Source organism: Chenopodium album, chromosome 20 (assembly GCF_948465745.1).
Source record: "Chenopodium album chromosome 20, dcCheAlbu1.1, whole genome shotgun sequence".
Classification (NCBI taxonomy): domain Eukaryota; kingdom Viridiplantae; phylum Streptophyta; class Magnoliopsida; order Caryophyllales; family Amaranthaceae; genus Chenopodium; species Chenopodium album.
This window is the reverse complement of record NC_137853.1, coordinates 11,011,088-11,031,714: the sequence shown is the minus strand read 5'-3', so window position 1 is coordinate 11,031,714 and position 20,627 is coordinate 11,011,088. Positions and strand designations below refer to the sequence as shown.

General features: G+C 34.9%; 3 protein-coding genes across 3 annotated transcripts; 2 read left to right on the top strand and 1 right to left on the bottom strand.

The window, feature by feature from the left end:
- The first annotated feature begins 329 nt into the window (after positions 1–329).
- On the top strand, positions 330–4,678 carry LOC145599073 (kinetochore protein SPC24 homolog). Its single transcript, XM_081655484.1, has 5 exons — positions 330–722; positions 2,549–2,691; positions 2,777–2,877; positions 4,128–4,201; positions 4,421–4,678. Exons 1-5 carry the CDS (start codon positions 545–547, stop codon positions 4,525–4,527), a joined length of 603 nt encoding a protein of 200 aa, XP_081511610.1. The 5' UTR covers positions 330–544; the 3' UTR covers positions 4,528–4,678.
- A 246-nt stretch (positions 4,679–4,924) lies between these two features.
- On the bottom strand, positions 4,925–6,901 carry LOC145599342 (gamma-interferon-responsive lysosomal thiol protein-like). The gene is made up of 5 exons (XM_081655738.1): positions 6,528–6,901; positions 6,131–6,196; positions 5,557–5,697; positions 5,376–5,468; positions 4,925–5,296 (listed from the first exon to the last, which is right to left on the bottom strand). Exons 1-5 carry the CDS (start codon positions 6,810–6,812, stop codon positions 5,087–5,089), a joined length of 795 nt encoding a protein of 264 aa, XP_081511864.1. The 5' UTR covers positions 6,813–6,901; the 3' UTR covers positions 4,925–5,086.
- Positions 6,902–10,180: 3,279 nt separating this feature from the next.
- Positions 10,181–20,066, top strand: LOC145597293 (ubiquitin-activating enzyme E1 1-like). The gene is made up of 7 exons (XM_081653427.1): positions 10,181–10,333; positions 11,030–11,426; positions 11,988–12,205; positions 15,267–16,061; positions 16,700–17,568; positions 17,718–18,150; positions 19,272–20,066. The coding sequence occupies exons 2-7, from the start codon at positions 11,048–11,050 to the stop codon at positions 19,866–19,868; spliced, it is 3,291 nt and encodes a 1,096-aa protein (XP_081509553.1). The 5' UTR covers positions 10,181–10,333; positions 11,030–11,047; the 3' UTR covers positions 19,869–20,066.
- The last annotated feature ends 561 nt before the right edge of the window (positions 20,067–20,627 follow it).

Below are 20,627 nucleotides of genomic sequence, written 5' to 3'. Positions count from 1 at the left end.
TCCATGGACAAGCATAAAATGCATTTTTTAAGTTAAAAAGCCCGTACTTGGTCTGAAAAAAGCTCAACAAGCCCGCTAATTTTTTACAAATTTGGGCACGAGATATGATGTTAAGGTACAGTAGTTTTTTTTTTTTTTTTTTTTTTTTTTTTTTTTTTTTTTGAGGAAATCAACGGAGGGTCGGAGGTAGTATATGTACTCCGTATTAGAAAAAAAAAAAAAAAAAAAAAAAAAAAAAAAAAAAAAAAACTCTCCCAACCGTATTACGTAGTAAAAAAAAAAAGAAAGGAAAAGAAAAGAAATTATCCCAGTCTCCCACTGATCCTTGACGGTTGAGTGAGCGTTCGGACTGTACAGAGTACAGAGTACAGAGTGGACAGGGCGCCAACTTTCATTTTGAAATCACCAACCTTATCAATTCCTACTCTCTTGCTCCTTCTACAACTAAAAAGCAAAAACCCTTTTCTTTTTTTCAGATAATTTGCTTCTCAATTGCACAATTCCTTGTTGATTTTTCTTCTTCAACCCCCAAAACCCTAGAAAAATGGTCGATAATTCGCCACAAATCGATATCAATCAGTTGTTATCTTACTGCGACGACCTCGTTGGTGTTCTCAGAGATAAGAGAGACTTCAATTTGTTAACCCAATGCGTTCAACAATCCAAATCTATTCAATCGTCTTCTGATTCTGATTTCAACACTACCCAGATCGCCATTTCAGGTTTTCCCCCTCTTTTCGTTTAATTTTAACTTTTTTTATTTTTATTTTTTATTTTTATGTACAATTGTATATGGGATTGCATTATTTAGCAGACGAAAAATTGGAAATTTGGTTAGTTTAGGGATTTAATTTTAAAACCAAAGATGAATTTTGTGGTGCACTAATTATGCTGAATGAGTGGGTTTTTTAAGTAATTAAGTTGGGGTTGTTTAAATTGATGGGGTGAGGGAAAATACTATATACTGCTTGAGTATGGTGTGGTTTGAAAATTATATGAGATAATTGCTTGAGTATGGTGTTTATGGAAAGGTGTATAAACTATAAACTCAATGTAGACTTGTCACACTTTGTACAGCGAAACTTGTGGATGAGTCCAATTGATAACATAGTGGTCAGTTGGTTGCACATAAGGAACACGACTACACGAGTAATACTTTGTGGGAATTTTGATTCCCATGGAGGTTGTAGCAAAAATAATTTGGTTGACTGTAAGAAGGTGAATTTACCGTGGAAGGACTAGGTAGTCGAATTTCCTCATTTTGTAGGCAATAGAAATTCCTAGGATGAAACTTTTATTTTTGTCAACCAAATGGCTCCTTAGAAAGTGGTATCTCCTGTGTTATTTGATCTTAAAATTCTTAACCAAACATCATTACAGCTTGAGGGAATGTATAGGATGGACTGGAATACGAGGAGTGCTAAATATCACATATAGGTGTTGTATGCAGTATCACATAAAAGTATAAAACCAAGTGCCTCAAGATAGTTTATTCTGTGAGCGAATTTTAAATTTTAAGGCCCAACGCCATCTCCCTTTCATTTGTGAGCAGCATTTCACATTTCTGTTATCCCTATTTTGATTGTGACTAGCAAAGGACAATCGATTTTTTTACTACAATGACTGATTACTGCTCCCAATACAACTGGACGAATGAGCTCAGAATTGTAACTTGCAAATTGCCCCAAGTTCAAGGGAGGTAATTTATTTGGAAGTTCTAGTATAGAATTAGGGATAGCAGGTTTCAATATGAAAGGATGTTCTTGGTCGTACTGAAGGATGAAGAACTCTTGATCACTTGAATGGTGTCCAAGAAGAATGTAGGAGACAAGACAACATATTCAAACTGTCCTGTTAATCATCCATCCAAGAAGGATGTAGGGTACCACACTAGCATTTTTGGCCCGATTTCAGATATTTATAGAGTCCAGCACCCCCCCCCCCCCCTTTTTTTTTTGGTAACCATTTATTGATTACTAGTCATGCTCTTTGACTTGGTTGGAAGAGTGGAAGAGTGGGACCATGGAGGGATTAAACGAGGAAGAGGGAGACCAAAGATGACTTGGTTGGAAGGAGTGAGGAAGGATATGAAGTGCATGGATTTACGTGAGGATGAAGTTTTGGATCGTAAGGGATGGAGGAGAAAGATTTATGTTGATGACTACACGGAATAATCAAATTTGGTTCATGTTAGCCGACCCCACTTTTGGGATTAAGGCTTTGATTGATTGATTGATTGATTGATAGTCATGCTCTTTGAAAATATGTGCTTTTTTAAGTCCTGCTAGAGGTGAATTGTTCATTGTCGAATGTTGATGCCTTCCCTTGTCAAGAAATTTTTCTATGCTCTATCTACTTTTAAGCATACAAAGAAAGAAATTTCCTTTAAGTACGGATGTATGTGTATATTACAGTGGGAACTGGGAAGTGCCATGTATGTCTTAGTATAGTGTTATAAATTTGCTTATGATGTATCAAGGTGTATACTGCCACCTTGATGAAGTTGTTACTAAGTTATTTATTCTAATCACGTTCACATTTTAAATAGATTATCAGAATAAGATCGATGATTGCAAGCACAAGATAGAAGTGGCACGGTCTGAAGTGGTTTCTAATGAAGAATTAGAGCGCCTTCAGAAAAAGCTTGATGAGGAACTTAAAAGAGAGAAGCTGCTTCGGGAGGATCTTAGATAAGTATTCTGTTTTGTCAGTTATATGTGATGGCCATATGTTGGTTTTCTGTTCTTCAAACTGAGTTATTTGTTGTATGAACACAGTAATTGTTGACAAGATTAATGAGCTAGATGATCAACGGCTTTCGTTAGAGGAGAAGAGTCAGAAGCTAAAGAAACTTGAAGAAGAACATGAGAAAGAACAGTAAGTATTAGAGTAATGTGATACAAGTGTAACACTGGTCACCCCAATAATTCTCCCTTTCCCAAAGAAATTCATTAAAAAAAAAACAAGAGAATTTCTGATGTGTCACCACCACGTACCATGATTAAGGATTAAAACATGTAACGTGCAATTATGTGATGTCTAGTTTGATTTTTTTGAAATAATGGTTTTATTAATTGTATGCTCGTGTGCTTAACAAAGTTCTAGTTTGATTTTTACTGTTATGTATTCCCTGATTGTACTTTCCTTTTTGGAGTCTTGATTATTTGGGAAAGAGAGAATTGGGGTGTTACAACAAGTTTGCAACAGTTCTAAAAAATAACTCCATATGAGTAATTACAACATTCTTTGAAAGTGAACATTGTGTATATGCTTGCATTTCATTTTCAAACTTTGCAGCAAAGATTGTTGAAGTCACATCTGACTAGTAACTATATTCACCATGGTCTACCGATGCATTTTGTTGGAAGTGAGGTCTAAAGATTACATGAGAAGACACCCTTTTTTTTAATTTTTTTTTTCTTTTTTTAAAAAAAACCTTAAATATCAACATATTGCTGATTGGAATTTTCACCATAGATAGTTCATGTTTGAAGTTTTATTTGACCACTTTTGTCCATGCATGCTCTTTACTACATTGTTGAGTCTTTGCGTGATGTTCTTCTCCAATTAATTATTGGATATTTGAAGCTAGCAGAGAGGCTCAAAGTAATATAGGCTAAAAATTACTGGGCCTTTCATGAGCGAAAGAGATAGTAGTTCATTTATCCTTTTAATTTTATAGGATTTGAGTGATCAGCTGTCTTTCACAATTCTGATATGTTTCGCTACTGGATATTTTTGTACATAGAGAGGCACAAACCCATCAAGTATTTAGTTTTCATGGCTTTAGAAATAGACTTTTCTGGTTTTCTGTGGAGCTATGTTGAGCTTGGAGACACTATTTCTAATACTGGGTAATTGCTTCGCTTGACTTTCTTGCATATGGTGGTAATCAAAATTTAAAACAAAAGTTGGAACAGTAGCAGTCATGCTGTTTCCAAGGAAGAGCAATTCTTTAAACGCAGATTAAAATGTATGAACGCTAGTTTAAGAAGATTTTGTATATTGTACATATTCTTGTTTAACATGCTAACTTATTTTTGCTGTTGAATGGATTGTTTGCTTTCTCTGTCTTGATTGCAACTAAATTACTCTGTTCCTGACATAAGAATCATATGATACTGCAGGAGGAAACTTTCATTTTATGCATCTGTTACAAAGATTATTCCAGATCTGGAGAATCCATCAAAAATCTCTGGGCGTATCCTTTTTTTTTTTTTTTTTTTTCTTCTCCTTTTAATAACAAAATACATCTTGGATATTATTATTGCGTACTTTCTGCTTATTCCTCCCCTGGTGTTTTCTGCTCTCAACATAGTTTTCTGCTTCTTTCCGTGTGTGTGTGTGTGCGCGCGTGTGCGTGTGCTAATCTTGTATCTTATATTTTGCCAAATTTGTTACACCTTGATCTGGTTTCCAGATATCGTAGATCGTGATAAAAAGGCAGTGGAAAAGTTTGAATTTGATCCACTGCAGGAAGATGCCTTTGACATATGCAACAAGACATGGAAGATGATAAACCTATAACTATTCATGTGACTGTGTGCTATATGTATGGTTGTACCGTTTTGCAATTTCAATTTTTGTTTTTCTTGTAGTGGGACTAGCTTCTCTGTATATTTTTGTTGTATGGAGCATTCTTATCAATTTAGTAGTATGGATCTTATGCTTTTTTTAATCATGCGTTTAAAAGGAGATTATTGATTAAGAGTTTCTTTTCAGGCCGTGATTTTATCATTAGAAATTTAATCTTGTTAACATGGAGGCATGGAGCTGAGATTTGTTACATGGATTCAAGGTTGGATGTAAACTGCTCTGGTGTCAATTTTCTGTTCTTAGCCGTTCTAAGAGATTTGTACATAAATAAAGAAGCCAATTAATAGAACTTTTGATTGAAATTTGCAATAGAATTCACAACCGTGTGTCTTTTACTCTTTTCTGCACTCATACATTAGCTGATGCTTCAAATCAGCAAGCAAACATATGGGATGTGTCACAAGCTAAGCTCACTACTAGGCCAGGCCTTAATACCTTTTGCCTTTTGAAGTTTAAAAACTGTTGAAACTTGGTGCTTCATTTTGGCTTTTCAGTTGAACACTTCTCTATTCTGCTGAAGAATTTCAGTTGGCATAAATGAGGTCAAGTTCTGCTGGCCTCCTACATAGCACACCTGTTGAGATGTATCCATTGCCTTGTCACCAAACGAGTTGATCATGAACTCTGCCGAACTACAAGCTTCAGGAATTGACGCGCCTCTGTATGCTTTGCAGATGTACGTGATGAAATTTTGGTAGTCCTGCAACCACACCCACATTAGGTTACACATACTTGAGAGCGAGACAGAGCATGCTAGAAAGAGAGGGAGAGAGTTACACCTCACGGAGTGGCTGATTGTTGACAAGCACCCATGGCACGTACTCGTGAGGTGGGTTTAGCTGACTAGTTTCATATGCATACTGTACTTCTAGCTGCAGAATCATTCAACATGCTATATATTACATTTTGGACAGGTAATACCAATCAATTAGGAAGGAACTGTCGAGCTGAGTAACTGACCGTTCGACCATATCCTTGATTGTAGCAGTCGAAAATAGGCTTGGAATCAAGTGATACTTTATCAAAGCAACTTTGCCACTCTGCTTCTCTTTGTTGGTAAGCTAGACTTTCAATGCATTGGATCAAGAAGTAGTGCTTGTTCTGCCACAGATGCAGATTAAATCATGTCATTATCTTGCTAATAAATTTTTCTTCCTACTCTTGACAGTTTATTCAATGAATTCTGCCTCCATCCTTTATTTCATTTCAGTTCTAGTTTTGCACAATCTTAGAACCTTACTTCCACTTGATCTGACCTTAATTCTACAAGATAATGACAACCAATATCTTGGCTCATGCAGTCTATGGAAAAACAAACACATGCCTTTTATGTCAGTGATTTGAACACTTGGACGGTGCAAATAATGTGCGAGTAATAGTGCACTTCCCCCGTTTAAACTTAATAGTTACATAGACTATTTTGAGACGTCTTGAAATAATTGATATACAATTGAAATTACCAATCTTTTCATTTAATTTAATTTAATTTATTTATTTGTTTATTGATTATTTATAAGAGTAACAGAGGTCTTACAATATCAGGATAAGCATCAATGGTACAAGCTTCAACAGCATTCAGCAAACACTCTCCTGATCCATGCTGCAAAAAAAGATTAAACACTATTTAAAGTTTGAAATAAGAAATCCACAATAATGAATGTATTTTTTTTTCTATGATCTATTGATTCTATACGCGCATATGCCTAAATGAGGCTTGTTAAGTAGTCCCCTAGGGCCTTACAAGGATCGGAATTGAAGGTATCATGACATTAATTTTTTTCGATTTTTTACTATGATCTATTGATTCTATACGCGCATATTCCTAAATATGACTCGTTAAGTAGTCCCTAGGCCCTCACTAGGATCGGAAGGTATCTTAACGTAAATTTTTATTACGTAATTCAACATGAAACATCAAAACATACTCGTACCTGACATTGGAAATAGCCAGAAGGCTCAACAGCAGCATTACCCCAAGGAACCAGCCTAAGATTGACTATAGAAATGAGGCCATTAGAGAAGAGTTTTACCAAATCATGGGCAATAAAGTACGAACAATACGGGCAAAGTGTCTCGTAATACAAGGTTAAATCAACCTTCTGATCATTGAGTTCAGAAATTTGAGCATAACATGAACAAGAGTTATACTGAAAGAAAAATGTGTGAAGAAGAAGAAAAAAAAGAAAAGTTTGATGATAATACACATGAAAAGCCATTGATGAATAACTCTTATTGAGTGTAAATGAAGCTAGCTAGTTTAAGGGTAGCTTTGAGTATGACATTAATAAACAGGGTGTTAAGGGAAGTAAAGAGCATTGATATGAAGAAAAGAACAAAGTGTAACAAAAGAAGAAAGGGTGCTTTAAATAGACATGAAGTATTGATGTCTATTTACTATCTTTATTTCATTTCGATTGTTAAGCCCTATTCTCTTCGCCTTAAAAAAATAATATTAAGTAAAAATAATTTCGGTTCGGTAAAAATAAGTTCAATTTAGTAAAATTAAGTTTAATTTAGTAAAAATAATTTCAGTTCAGTAAAAATCAGTTCAGTTCAGTAAAATTCAGTTTTCTTAAAAAAGAATTATAAAAGAAAATCAGTAAAAATAATTTCAGTTTAGCAAAAATAATTCATTTCAGTAAAATTAATTTAAGTTTAGTAAATATAATTTTTGTTCAGCAAATATAATTTTGTTTCTGTAAAAATAATTTCAGTTCAGCAAAAATAAGATGAAAAGAACGGGGCCTATTTTTTATTTAAAAATCATTTTGTAAAGGAGACTTCATCAGTTTTGCAGTTTGACTGTATGAAAACAACCTAAACACAAACTTTTAAATAAAACGGATGTTCAATAAATTACCGAACATCCTTTATAAAGTGACAATAAAAGGCGCAAAAGTTACACTAAAACGCACAAAAGTTACTCTGACATATATAAGAGTTATTTATGCTTCATTGATAAATTTGACAAAAGTGATACTAAATTTGACAAAAGTGACATTAAATTTGACAAAAGTGAACTCGATGTACAGTAAATTACTGAGAAACGGGTGTATACAAAAGTGATTGTAGCATGGATGTAAATATTTATACATACAAGATGTGTAAATTAGTCTGAGTTTTTTGGATTCTGGAGTCGGTGTCACACATTGAAGTGTCATTAATTGATTACCTTTGAATGTCGTAGTCGGTCTTGACTCCTACGCATATTATACTCTGTGATTGATATGCGAGTATAATTTTGGTCTAAAACGAAGTATGTATCAAGGGTTTGTTGGACATACGTATGGACTATACTCATGTCACAATGTATAAAAATAGTCACTCATATCTGTTAGACGTTTATGGGTTTAATTACTTTGTCGAACTTACTACTTGAGGAGAAAATTAGTTGTGCTCTAGGCTAGATAATTTTTAATATTACCATGGAAAATTGGCTTAAAATAATACCAACTATCAACGATGTGTGCAAAATAATACGAACTCAACTATTTGCTACTAGCGGTACCACCTTTAATAATATATGTTGAAAATAGTACGCCGGTCACCGAAAAAGTATCGCGAGGAATATTTCGTCTATATATTTTTATTATTATTATTATTATTATCATATTTTGTTATTAATGTTTTGTTTTTCTTGTCAAAATACATGTTTTTTTTTTTTTGAATTGTCAATGTATTTAAGTTCTTTTCAAAATATCTATAGTAATTTCTAATACCACATTACCACTCAATAGTAAGTAGGGTATTTAAATACATTATTATTTTGATATAATTAGTTAAAAAAACAAAAAATTTCCCTACATTATTTTGGTTGGTGAATGTGGGGAATTTTGGATTTTTAAAACTAATCTTATCAGCATAATAATGCATTTAAATAATGTATTTCCTATTAGTAGAAATTACCAAAGCAATTTTGAAAAAAAAAATTTAAAAATATATTGACAAGGTTAAAAAAAATCCAAACAAAAATTTAGAAGAAAATTGTTAACATAATGTATTTTGAAAAGAAAACAGGAAATTAATTAAAATAAAATAAAATAATAATAAAAATAGACGAAATATTCCACGAAATACTTTTTCGGTGAACGTCATACTATTTGTACATATAGTACAAAAGGTGGTGCCGCTAATAGCAAATAATTGAGTTCGTATTATTTTGCACACACCGCAGATAGTTGGTATTATTTTAAGCCAATTTTCCTATTACCATCAATTTAAAACTATTTTAGTTAGTGTAAGAAAGTTGTCTAGTAATATTGTGAAATAAACTATCAAAATGTATTGTTTTTCTTCTAAATATCACATACATTTTTATTAAAATGAAACATTTATGGATTATCAAAACAGAGCCAATTAGCTCCCTTCAAAAAAATAAAAATAAAAATAGAGCCAATTAGCTAAATATCTATTTTAAAAGTGCGCATTTGATCATGTAGAGAGTAATTATTTATACATTTATATATTTCAATGACAAATAGAAAAATGTCTTTCGTCTAATTAATCAAATGAGTATTTAAAAAATATGTATCTAATTCCATGAATAAATTCCCTATTCACACACTATCAAAGTTACTCTCTTATTGATTGATTATTAGAACTCCGTGAACAAAGTTTCCCTCCCGATTCTAGAAAATCCTGGGATCGATTCTCACCCTCGCCCTTGTGGCTCTCTAAACACCAAAAAATATCTATCTATTACTATAATGTTTCATTTATCAAGGAATTATAATATTACAGGCAAAATTCGTACCCGAGATAATTGCTTGACCCTTAAATTGCTACTTTATAATGGTTTTATGGTACTACCAACACATTGTATAAAAATTATGTAGTTACTTATGACATTACTATTTTGGTAAACATCAATTGATTATAAACTTGGATTTTCTAAAAATCAGCTTCATGAAAACATAGGCCCTGTTTGGTGGTAGCGTTTTGACTGGTCAAAACACTACCTAAAAAAATTTGAGAGTGTTTGGCAAGGTAGCAATTTTAGTAGCGATTAGCGATAGAGGTAGCGTTTTGGTAGCTTTTCTCAAACGTTAAAAATAGTAGCGTTTATAAGTAGCGAGCAGCGTTTGACAAATATTTATTAATTTTAAAACAATATTTATATGAATTTTGATATATTTTGATTTTACAACCGCTACTTTTGCCAAACACTCATGCTATCAACCGCTATTTTGACAGCTTACCTCTACCCACAACTAGCCGCTACTCACTACCTTAACAGCTACCCGTTACCGCTACTTTTGCCAAACAGGACCATAAGCTAGTCAAGGTTGAAAACGTAAACTGACCAAAACAAGCGTACCCAAGCCCAATATTAAATCAAGGGCCTGAATAACCAAAATTGGCTCTAGCGCATCGGTTCGACTCCTACATCGACGACATTTGTCTAATTTCCAAATTTCCAAGTGTAACTTTTCCCACACGCTGCAACATCTCAACATGATTTATTTCTCACACAAAATTTCTTCTGCAATAAAAAACACCACAAATAAATTTACAGCACTAACCGTCTCCCATTTCAACCTTTTCCATCCATAAATACCTAAACCACAGGTCCAGTCCAAAACTCAAACCCTCACTCCATTACTATTACTATACTATAAATATTTAAAACAGAAAAATATCCCTAACCCAAGCGAACAAAACCAAACCCACCACCTCTTTCTCTCTCTTGGCTCCTTATTCTCTCTCCTCCATCTTCCACCTCCTCATCGCGCAGTCGGTACTTTCTCTCTCCTCTCTTTCTCACCTTTTTCTCTTGCTTCTTTTTCAAGCTATTCTTCGATTATTTTTTCAGCTCTTCGATTTTTGATTTTCAAATTCTTCATTTGATTCTTTGCTTGTTGTTGATTTTTCAGCTTAATCGTCATTTTTCTTTAATTTTGTTTGTTGATTTTTGATTTTCTAAAACTTAATCGTCATTTTTCTTCAAGTTTTCATTTCATATTGTTTGTTGATTTTTGATGTTTTTTTTAGCTTAATCGTCATTTTGTTCTAGAATTTCTGAATTGATTTTGTATTTGTTGTTTTTTTGGATGTTTTTTTAGCTTAATGGTCAGTTCATTTTAGAATTTCTCAATTCATTTTTTGTTTGTTGTTTGTTGTTTGTTTGAGCTCAATCGCCATTTTGTTAGAATTTTATCATTTGATTTTATTTTTTTTCTGGTAGTTAGTTTTTGATGTTGTATAACTAAATCGTCATCTTATTTTAGCATTTTCATCTGATTTTATTTTTATGTTTGATTTGTTTAGCTAAATCGTCATTTTAATTTATAATTGTTCGATTAATTTTTTTAATTTAATTGATTTATTTTTGTTTTTTTTAACGGAATCGTCAATCGAATTTGTTGTTCGATTAAATAATTTTAATGAATTTTTCTACGTCTGATTTTTGTTGAAATGTCCAAAAATGGTGCAGAGAAGTTGAAAGCACTATATGCTTCCAGTTAAGAGAGCGGTGGCAGGAGAGGCTGACGACGAAGTTGTGGAGGTCACCGCCTTCAACGTTGCTCTCAAGAAGCCTTGTTTGATCTCTACCGCTACTGTTGCTTCTTCTTCTAATTCGTCTTCTGTTGATTTTACGGCGTCTGCTAACGGTCACAGTAAAGGATCGGAGAACGGTGAATCTGAGCGTTCGAATATGGGAATCGGTGACGGAAATGGTAAAGGAAGTAATAACAACAACAGCAATCCAAATGACATCGATGAGGACTTGCACAGTCGTCAGCTCGCCGTCTATGGCCGTGAGACGATGCGTCGCCTTTTTGCCTCTAATATCCTAGTTTCTGGTCTGCAAGGCCTCGGTGCTGAAATTGGTATACATATTATTTCTCGTCTTCTCTATCGATTTTTGTAATCTAATTTTTTTGTGATGCCTGGTTTTTTTTGGGCTTCTGATTCATTTTATGACGTTTTTTTCTTCATATATTGTTATTTTTATTATGTTATTTTACACGCGATGACTTTAGATTATTACTCCTTGATTCATTTTAATGATGGATAATTATAATGTTTCAAAAACGGAAAAAGAAGGATGTATCACTGTTTCTTTCTTGTACATGATAATTATGCTCAAAGATAATTGTAAAGAACAGAGGAATTTAAGGTAATGCAAATGAAATATCAGTGATTCATTGTGAATATAGTTGCCTCACAGCAAAAAGTTTTTAGTCCTTTGAATGACAAATCTAATGGTTTTACCCTTTCTTTGTTTAAGGTAATACTCGCATTAGTTACCCAGTCCTTTGATAAAATACTGGTGTTGGTGCATGATTTATTCTTGCATGTATTATTGTCTTAAGCTGAGCATCATTCATCATTTGTGATACTATATACTTAATTATTGCGTACTAATGCTGTGAACACGGGTCTTGCAGCAAAGAATCTTATCCTTGCTGGTGTTAAGTCTGTGACATTGCATGATGAAGGAGTTGTGGAGTTGTGGGATCTGTCCAGCAATTTTATATTTTCAGAGGAAGATGTGGGAAAGAATCGTGCTCTTGTTTCTGTTCAGAAGTTGCAAGAACTGAATAACGCTGTGGTTGTTTCTACTTTAACCGATGAAATAACCAAGGAAAAACTTTCTGAATTTCAGGTAAATAGCTAACTGATTGATATTGCCCAATTTCATAATTTTATCCATATAGCCTTCCACTTTAATTGCTGCAATATTAGTGTAGGGGTCTGCCCATTCATCATGTATATAGACGGGTAGAACATTTCTGTTTGGCTTGCAAATAAATTTCAAGCCGTTTCATCATTAATGAAGATATGCTTGAGCTGATTAATATTGTTTGCACTCTGTACAATTCAATGCTTATCTAATTTGAATGTAGCTTCCTAGAATGTGAGTTGGGGTGTGGTGCTGTTCTTGTTAGTTCTTGATTATAATACTCTCGACAAGTACTATAGTACAGAATGAGTGTATGACTAAGAATCTTTAGATTAAGGAGCTGTGATTTGATAAACCTCATTATGGATTTTGTTCAGGAAATTAAATCTTGGACTGCTCCAACTCTTGACATATCTGATTAACTTAAGAAAGGCGTAGCTGTATATACTACTTGTCGGAAAACAGTTGTTAGGCAGCTGACAATTTTGATGTACATCAGAAAGGGAGGGTGGGGGGAGCTACCTTAGTTTTGTATTGATAAATACTCCAAATGTGTATTGATGTGTCATTTGAAGTGTTTTTGTTGGCAAGCAGATTTTATTCCCCGCCAAGTATGTAATTATTTTGGCATGAGCGATGAGCCTTGAGAGATGAGAATGTTATTTGGTTATGATAGTGAATTAATTGGGTTTTTACACTGTAGAGGAGGATGGAATGCCCTATCCTAAGAATTATGATTTTCCAGAGCCACCTATTAGTCCACAACCTGAAAGTACATCATAGTAACTGTGGGGGAATGGTAATGTTTAGTGCTTGACAGGTCTAGCAGAGTTTATTTTTCCTTGGGACATGAGGTGGTAATTTCACTGGCAGTATAGGCATGCGTAGCAAGTTTATCACTATTATTAATTTCCAATTCAAGTTTTTCCAAATTCTATTTCTTTCAAATTGTTTCTTTTGATCTGATTTAAACTCTTTCTTGGAACAAAAGAGAGTGGGATATTGAAGATTGATTAGATGCTATAATTTAGAGTTAGCATACTAAAATGATCTGAAGTTTTACTTTTTGTGTTCAAAAGAAAAAAATTATTATTAAGGATTTGAATTTAATCTTGCATCAAGGACCCAAAATGTGCCCCATTGTAATTGCTGTTTATATTGTATAACAACCTAACAGGTGTTATATCTCAGATGACAAAGTTAAATAATATTGCTTACATTAAATTAAAAAGCAATATCTTGCTTATATATTTTCTCCTTTACCTTTTGTTTTCTTTGTCCTCTCGCTGTCTATGTTCTTCTCCATTTTCTCTCTCCTTGCATCTTCTCAATTTTTTTCCTGTCCAGCTCCTTCATCCTGGCTAGATGACCCTAAATTATCTGGATTATAATAACAGTGCAATACCCACATGAAGTTAAATTCTTGAGAATATAAACAACCTTGTCTGCAAATTGATGTGGCTGGGTGCTTCAAATAGTCCCTTTAAGCAATTTATTTCATTAAATATATATGGATTGCCTATCTTCATGATGCCCTTAAATCCCACACATTAGGTTGCCTTGTAAATTGTTAGTTTTAATTTCTCTTATATTATCCTTTTTGTTGCTGTTAGTTATTTTACTTTTCAGAAATGATTTACAAGCATAATTATGTCTCTCATTAGTCATTACACCATTGGGTAATCCCAAACTTACCTTACGTAATTCTTTTTCAATTCTATGTCCATCTAAAAATATTTCTTCAATGTTTTATCTCAAAAAAATGCAAGTTTTGGTTTTGGGCCTTTGGCTCTAATGCTTTACTTAGGATAGATGAGCTTGACATTGGGGCTGATTGTACCTATGTTTCTGTTGGATGATTTAAACGTTTGGTTTTCAATGTTGAACAACAAATTTGCTGCAGTTGATGTTGCTGATGAGGTTGATGGTGATGTTGAAATTTTGTCAGTTGCTTGTAGTTGTTGAACTGTCTTTATTCTGATGTATGCCCATTAGCTTTCCCTTGTTAAACCTTGCTTCTACTAGTGCTACACTACCTTCCTTCAAATATGGTTTTTGCATAGACAGATAAAATGTATAACTGATTTTGTTGATTTTGTGACAGATTGTGTATTGACTACCACTTTCAAGTTTTTCTATTTAGGATATCAGTTTGAAAACACAAACCATATAGTATAGTAACTGGTTTTGGGAAGGGGAATAAAGTAGCAATTCTGTGGAATTACAAAATTATCATCCTAGCAGTACTATATCTATGCTATGCAAAAAGAATTGCTAATAGCTGCAAAAGAAGTACTGACCAAGTGACTATATACCAACTGTTATGAATTAGTAAGTTGCAGATCATGTTTGGAAATTTAGTTAGTCTATTAACTGCAAAAGAACTATTGACCGATTGACTGTTTGTAGACCAAGATGTATTAGTGTGTGTTGCAGATGATGTATAGTCAATAAATTTTTTTACTAATAGCTGCAAAAGAATTACTGAGTGACTGTATATGAATTGAAATAAATTAGTGTACATCATCGATGTCGAGGGGCTGGTTTATTAATATTAATTTATAATAAAAACTTTGTATGCTTAGTATTCAATTCATATTGATTATGTTTCACTTCCAAAGTTGGACTGACTGCATCCATGGTGAAAAAGCTTTCTTAGAGTGTTTGATAACTGTTACGTTGCTCTACACCTTCCCTGCCCCTATTTCAATTCTCCACACCCAAAAAAAAAAAAAAAAAAAACACACTGGCAATGCATATATAGACTTAAAACGTTCTCGTTTCAATGACTTGCTTCCTGCATTGTTGCTCTGAATAATACATTTTTATTGACACAGTGTGGATTGGTATATACTGCATTTCCCTCCATAATTCTTGGTGCTTGCATATTTTCTAATGTGAGAAATGCTATTTTGGTTGTGATACAGGTTGTCCTGTTAGCTCCTTCATGGATGCTTTATTCAGCTCCTGTTATGCATAAACGCATAATTACCACATCCGATTCCTTTGTATTATATCTTATTCCTTTGTGTATATATTGCAGGCTGTTGTGTTTACAAACATCAGTCTAGATAAAGCAGTTGAATTTGATGAGTATTGCCACAACCATCAGCCTCCTATTGCTTTCATCAAGTCAGAAGTATGTGGCCTCTTTGGCAGTGTCTTCTGTGACTTTGGACCTGAGTTTACTGTAGTTGATGTGGATGGAAATGATCCACACACAGGCATTATTGCATCCATCAGTAATGACAATCCTGCTCTGATTTCGTGTGTGGACGATGAGAGGCTTGAATTTCAGGATGGGGATCTGGTTACATTCTCAGAAGTCTATGGGATGACAGAATTAAATGATGGAAAGCCTAGGAAAATCAAGAATGCTAGGCCCTACTCATTCACTCTTGATGAAGATACCACAGGTTTTAGCCCATATGAGAAAGGTGGTATTGTGACGCAGGTGAAGCAGCCAAAGGTGTTGAATTTCAAACCACTCTGTGAAGCTCTCAAGGATCCTGGCGATTTCCTACTTAGCGATTTCTCTAAGTTTGATCGCCCACCGCTTCTTCATCTGGCGTTTCAAGGATTAGATAAGTTCTTATCAGCACATGGTCGGTTTCCTGTTGCTGGATCCGAGGAGGATGCTCAGAAGCTTATATCTTTTGTTAAAGAAATTAATGATAGTTTAACTGATGGTAAGCTTGATGATATTAATGAAGACTTGCTCAGGCAGTTTGCTTTCGGTTCAAAGGCTGTTTTAAATCCTATGGCTGCAATGTTTGGCGGCATTGTTGGGCAAGAAGTTATTAAAGCATGCTCTGGGAAGTTCCATCCACTCTTCCAGGTTTGTTTCTTCAACACACCTGAATTGCTGCTCATGAACAAATATTAGATCATGTATGTATCTGTGTGACTAAATGGGAGCTTATCAAAAAGATTTGAATGCTTTGTTCCTTGCATAACAATTCAATTACAATTTTCCATTTTGCTTTCTTTATTTCTGTTCCCTCATCTTCACTCTCTCTCCCTGTGGCATGTTTTTCTGTTTCAGTGATACTTTACCTAGGTTTCCTACATATCGCATAATAATCATCAAATTAACCTGTCCATTTTCAAATGGAATTATTCAGATGCATGTTTAAATATACCAGAGATGAATCTTTAAATCTTGGAAGTTTTTGTAAAAGTAGCCCTCCAAATTTGCTATTGTGAAACAAGAAAAATCATGTTGAATTGCATGTGTTTAGTGTTGATGTTTGAATTATATGCACCCCCACCCTCCCCTTCGGATCACGCACAAAATAGGTGTACCCAGCATACATTTTCCAGCATATCTTTCCCTCAACAAACTGCAAATTTTCCAACTCAATGTTTTCTTTCTTTCTTGGAAATTACTGAATAGTTGTACCCAGCATACATTTTCCAGCATACCTTGTCATTTGGATATTAATGCATTTATATTTGCATTTTGCTTGTTTGCAGTTTTTCTACTTTGACTCTGTAGAATCCCTTCCAACTGAACCACTGGATCCTAGGGATCTGAAGCCCTTGAACAGTCGATATGATGCCCAAATTTCTGTTTTTGGAGCCAAGCTCCAGAAAAAGCTTGAGGATGTAAAAGTGTTTGTTGTTGGCTCTGGTGCTCTGGGCTGCGAGTTTCTGAAAAATCTGGCTTTAATGGGTGTGTCTTGTGGAAGCCAAGGGAAACTAACAATTACAGATGATGATGTCATAGAAAAGAGTAACCTCAGCAGACAATTTCTTTTCCGTGATTGGAACATTGGGCAGTCAAAGTCCACAGTTGCTGCAACAGCAGCTGCTGCTATGAATCCACATCTTCGTATTGAAGCTCTTCAAAATCGTGCAAGCCCTGAGACAGAGAATGTCTTTGATGACAATTTTTGGGAGAATCTGAATGTGGTTATTAATGCGCTGGACAATGTCAATGCTAGGCTTTACGTTGATCAAAGGTGTGTGTATTTCCAGAAGCCTCTTCTTGAGTCAGGGACCCTTGGTGCCAGGTGCAATACACAGATGGTTATACCTCATCTGACAGAAAACTATGGTGCTTCTCGTGACCCGCCTGAGAGACAGGCACCTATGTGTACTGTCCATTCTTTCCCCCACAACATTGACCATTGCTTGACTTGGGCACGCTCCGAGTTTGAAGGATTGCTTGAGAAGACACCTGCTGAAGTAAATGCCTTCCTGAATAACCCTGGTGAATATGCATCTGCCATGAGGAAATCTGGTGATGCTCAGGCGAGGGAGACTCTAGAACGTGTAATTGAATGCCTTGACAAAGAGAAATGCGAAGACTTCCAGGACTGCATCACCTGGGCACGTTTGAGGTACTAGGGCTTGGCTCATTGGTGCTATTTTACATTGTTGATATGTTGTATCTCTAATAATTTTACATTCATGTATTCTATGTATCCCCCGCTTATGGGATTAAGGCTTTTGATTGATTGATTGATTGATTGTATTCTATGTGTTATAGGTTTGAAGACTACTTCTCAGACCGTGTGAAGCAGTTGACATTTACATTCCCTGAAGATGCTATAACCAGTACAGGTGCCCCATTCTGGTCTGCACCCAAACGTTTTCCACGCCCGTTGCAGTTCTCTGTGGAGGATGCAGGCCACCTTCACTTTGTGTTGGCGGCATCTGTATTGCGTGCAGAGACTTTTGGTATCCCAATTCCTGACTGGATCAGATCTCCCCAAAAACTAGCAGATGCTGTCAGTAAAGTGATTGTTCCTGATTTTGAGCCAAAGAAGGATGCAAAGATTGTTACGGATGAGAAAGCTACAAGCCTTTCTAATGCTTCAATAGATGATGCTGAGGTGATTGAACAATTGATCGCGAAGTTAGAGAACTGCAGGGGCCAGATCTCCTCTAGCTTCAGGATGAACCCAGTGCAGTTTGAGAAGGTAAGCATCATATATTACTATTAGCCATAGGCATGCATGATATTTCTATTTCATACCTGTATTATTGCTAAGAGGCTCTTACTATTTTGTTGCAAGAAAGTTATTCTTTTTACCTTTTGATCTTAAAGAGAGGAAGAGCTGTTCTATTATAATACATGGGAAAGCCATGAGTATGCCTGTCTGCTGACAAAACTGTTTCTAGATGTTGAATTCATCATCATATTGCTGCCTTGAATTCACCAAAGTAGGATCTAATAAGAAATGAGAATCAATTTGGCCCATTAGATCTTCATAATTACATGATCAAGATGTTCGGTCATGTACTCATGTCAGTTTCTTAATTTTGCAACAACTTTGTTTTACGATATTTTTTTTTCCTCTACTCTTAAATCTACTGGACTCCTTATAAATATCAATATATTTAGAGTAATTAGATTTAAGAAGTTTGTTATCTTTTCATTACAAAACTAACAGATTTGAGTTACTAAAGTTCATCATTGGAGTTTGATTTTGAATTATTACAGTTTACTTCTATGGTCAATTGTTTTACTTTAGACGGTGCTTCTGTGGTCTATTGGTTTACTTTAGACAGGTAAGTTGCTTCTCGACTCTCATTATAAGAGGGTTAGAATAAAATTGCATAACGAATTTGTGGGGCTTATTTTTCTTTTCACTTTTAAAAAATACAAGTACTTAGTCTGTTTGACGTGAAAATAAAGAAAACTTAAGTTTATCACCTTAATTTGGTTTTGGCATTGAATTTATCCCGACATTAATCTTAGTCTTCGACTATATTTTTTCCTATTATTTTGTGGTAAACTTTCTTCTTCTTTTTGGGCTAAGAAGGGTTTGAGTAAAATTGTAGTGCAATTGTTCATCTGTGATAATTAGCAGTAGTAAATTTCTGTTTGTATGAAGTCCTGATAAGCTTCAAGACTACGGTGAGATAATAATATAATGTGCCAATGCTGGAAATTTTGTTTTATGATTATAAGTGAAATCATCCTTCTGTTAGCTGTAGACTCTAAATCTTGTGTTCTGCAAATTCTGATCTTATTAATTCCCTGTATAAATATACTGAAGTTATTTATGTACTGAAAAAGCTTACAATACATTGGCAGGATGATGATACCAATTATCACATGGATATGATTGCTGGACTTGCTAACATGAGGGCAAGAAACTATGGTATTCCTGAGGTTGACAAGCTCAAGGCAAAGTTCATTGCTGGTAGGATTATCCCTGCTATTGCAACATCCACGGCCATGGCTACAGGTCTTGTCTGTCTGGAGCTCTACAAAGCCTTGGATGGAGGGCACAAAGTGGAGGACTACCGCAATACTTTTGCCAACCTCGCACTCCCTCTATTCTCAATGGCTGAACCGGTCCCACCCAAAGTTATCAAGCACCAGGACATGCAATGGACAGTCTGGGACCGTTGGATTCTGAGGGATAATCCGACATTGAGACAGCTCCTTGACTGGCTTCAGAACAAGGGGCTTAGTGCTTACAGTGTATCCTATGGCAGTTGCTTGCTGTACAATAGCATGTTCCCGAGGCATAAAGATAGAATGGACAAGAAGATGGTTGATCTTGCCAGGGAAGTCGCCAAGGCTGAGCTACCTTTGAACCGTAAGCATTTTGATGTGGTGGTTGCTTGTGAAGATGAAGAGGACAATGATGTTGATATTCCCCAGGTCTCGATATATTTCGAGTAGTTCTCATATTTTTTTTTTCTCCTGGCTGGTATGGGAAGTAGGATGCGGAACTTTTAGCAGTACACTAGTGTATTTGCAGTGTTGAGAGGTTGTTGGGAGGCTTAGTTGGTGATAAACAAAAAAAATGGTGCTGGAAATTATGATCTCTAGTCTTTAGACATTTTCTATGGTTTGATTCGGCTAATCTTTCTATTTTAACCTTGCCTACAAGCTGAGTATCTTGTTGATCCTTCAGAAGGCATTTACCCTTCTGTCTCGACTTCTAAGATAGGCATCGATCGAATTATCCAGGTTGTGATAATGTTGAAGATGGAAGAGCAGAATTTAGCCCTTTGTTGTCATGGACATAATGTCCTTATTTGGCTATTAGCAAGCATATGGTCGATGGCCTTCATGCTTGCCTTTTTCTTTTTATTATACCGAGATTTTTAGGTTAGGATTGATCAAGAGCACTCGAAAAGAGTAGTGTTAAAATAAAAACTGAAAGATAAGTATGATAAGCCCAAATAGATAAGCAGAATTTCGGAAGAACGCTGCTGTAATGCCTGTAACAGAGGGAATTAGAAGTTGCCGATGAACCGTAGTAACATGATAAAGGTCATCCGCAATAGATTTCAAATGTTTTAAGAACAATGATTTTGTCACACCTAAAATAAATTTTGCTTAATATGGTTGTTAATTTGTTACTTTAGCAATACCCGTGTTACGCAAATTTTAACATGCACCATAGGTCCATAGTCCATGTTAAACTGTGTGCAC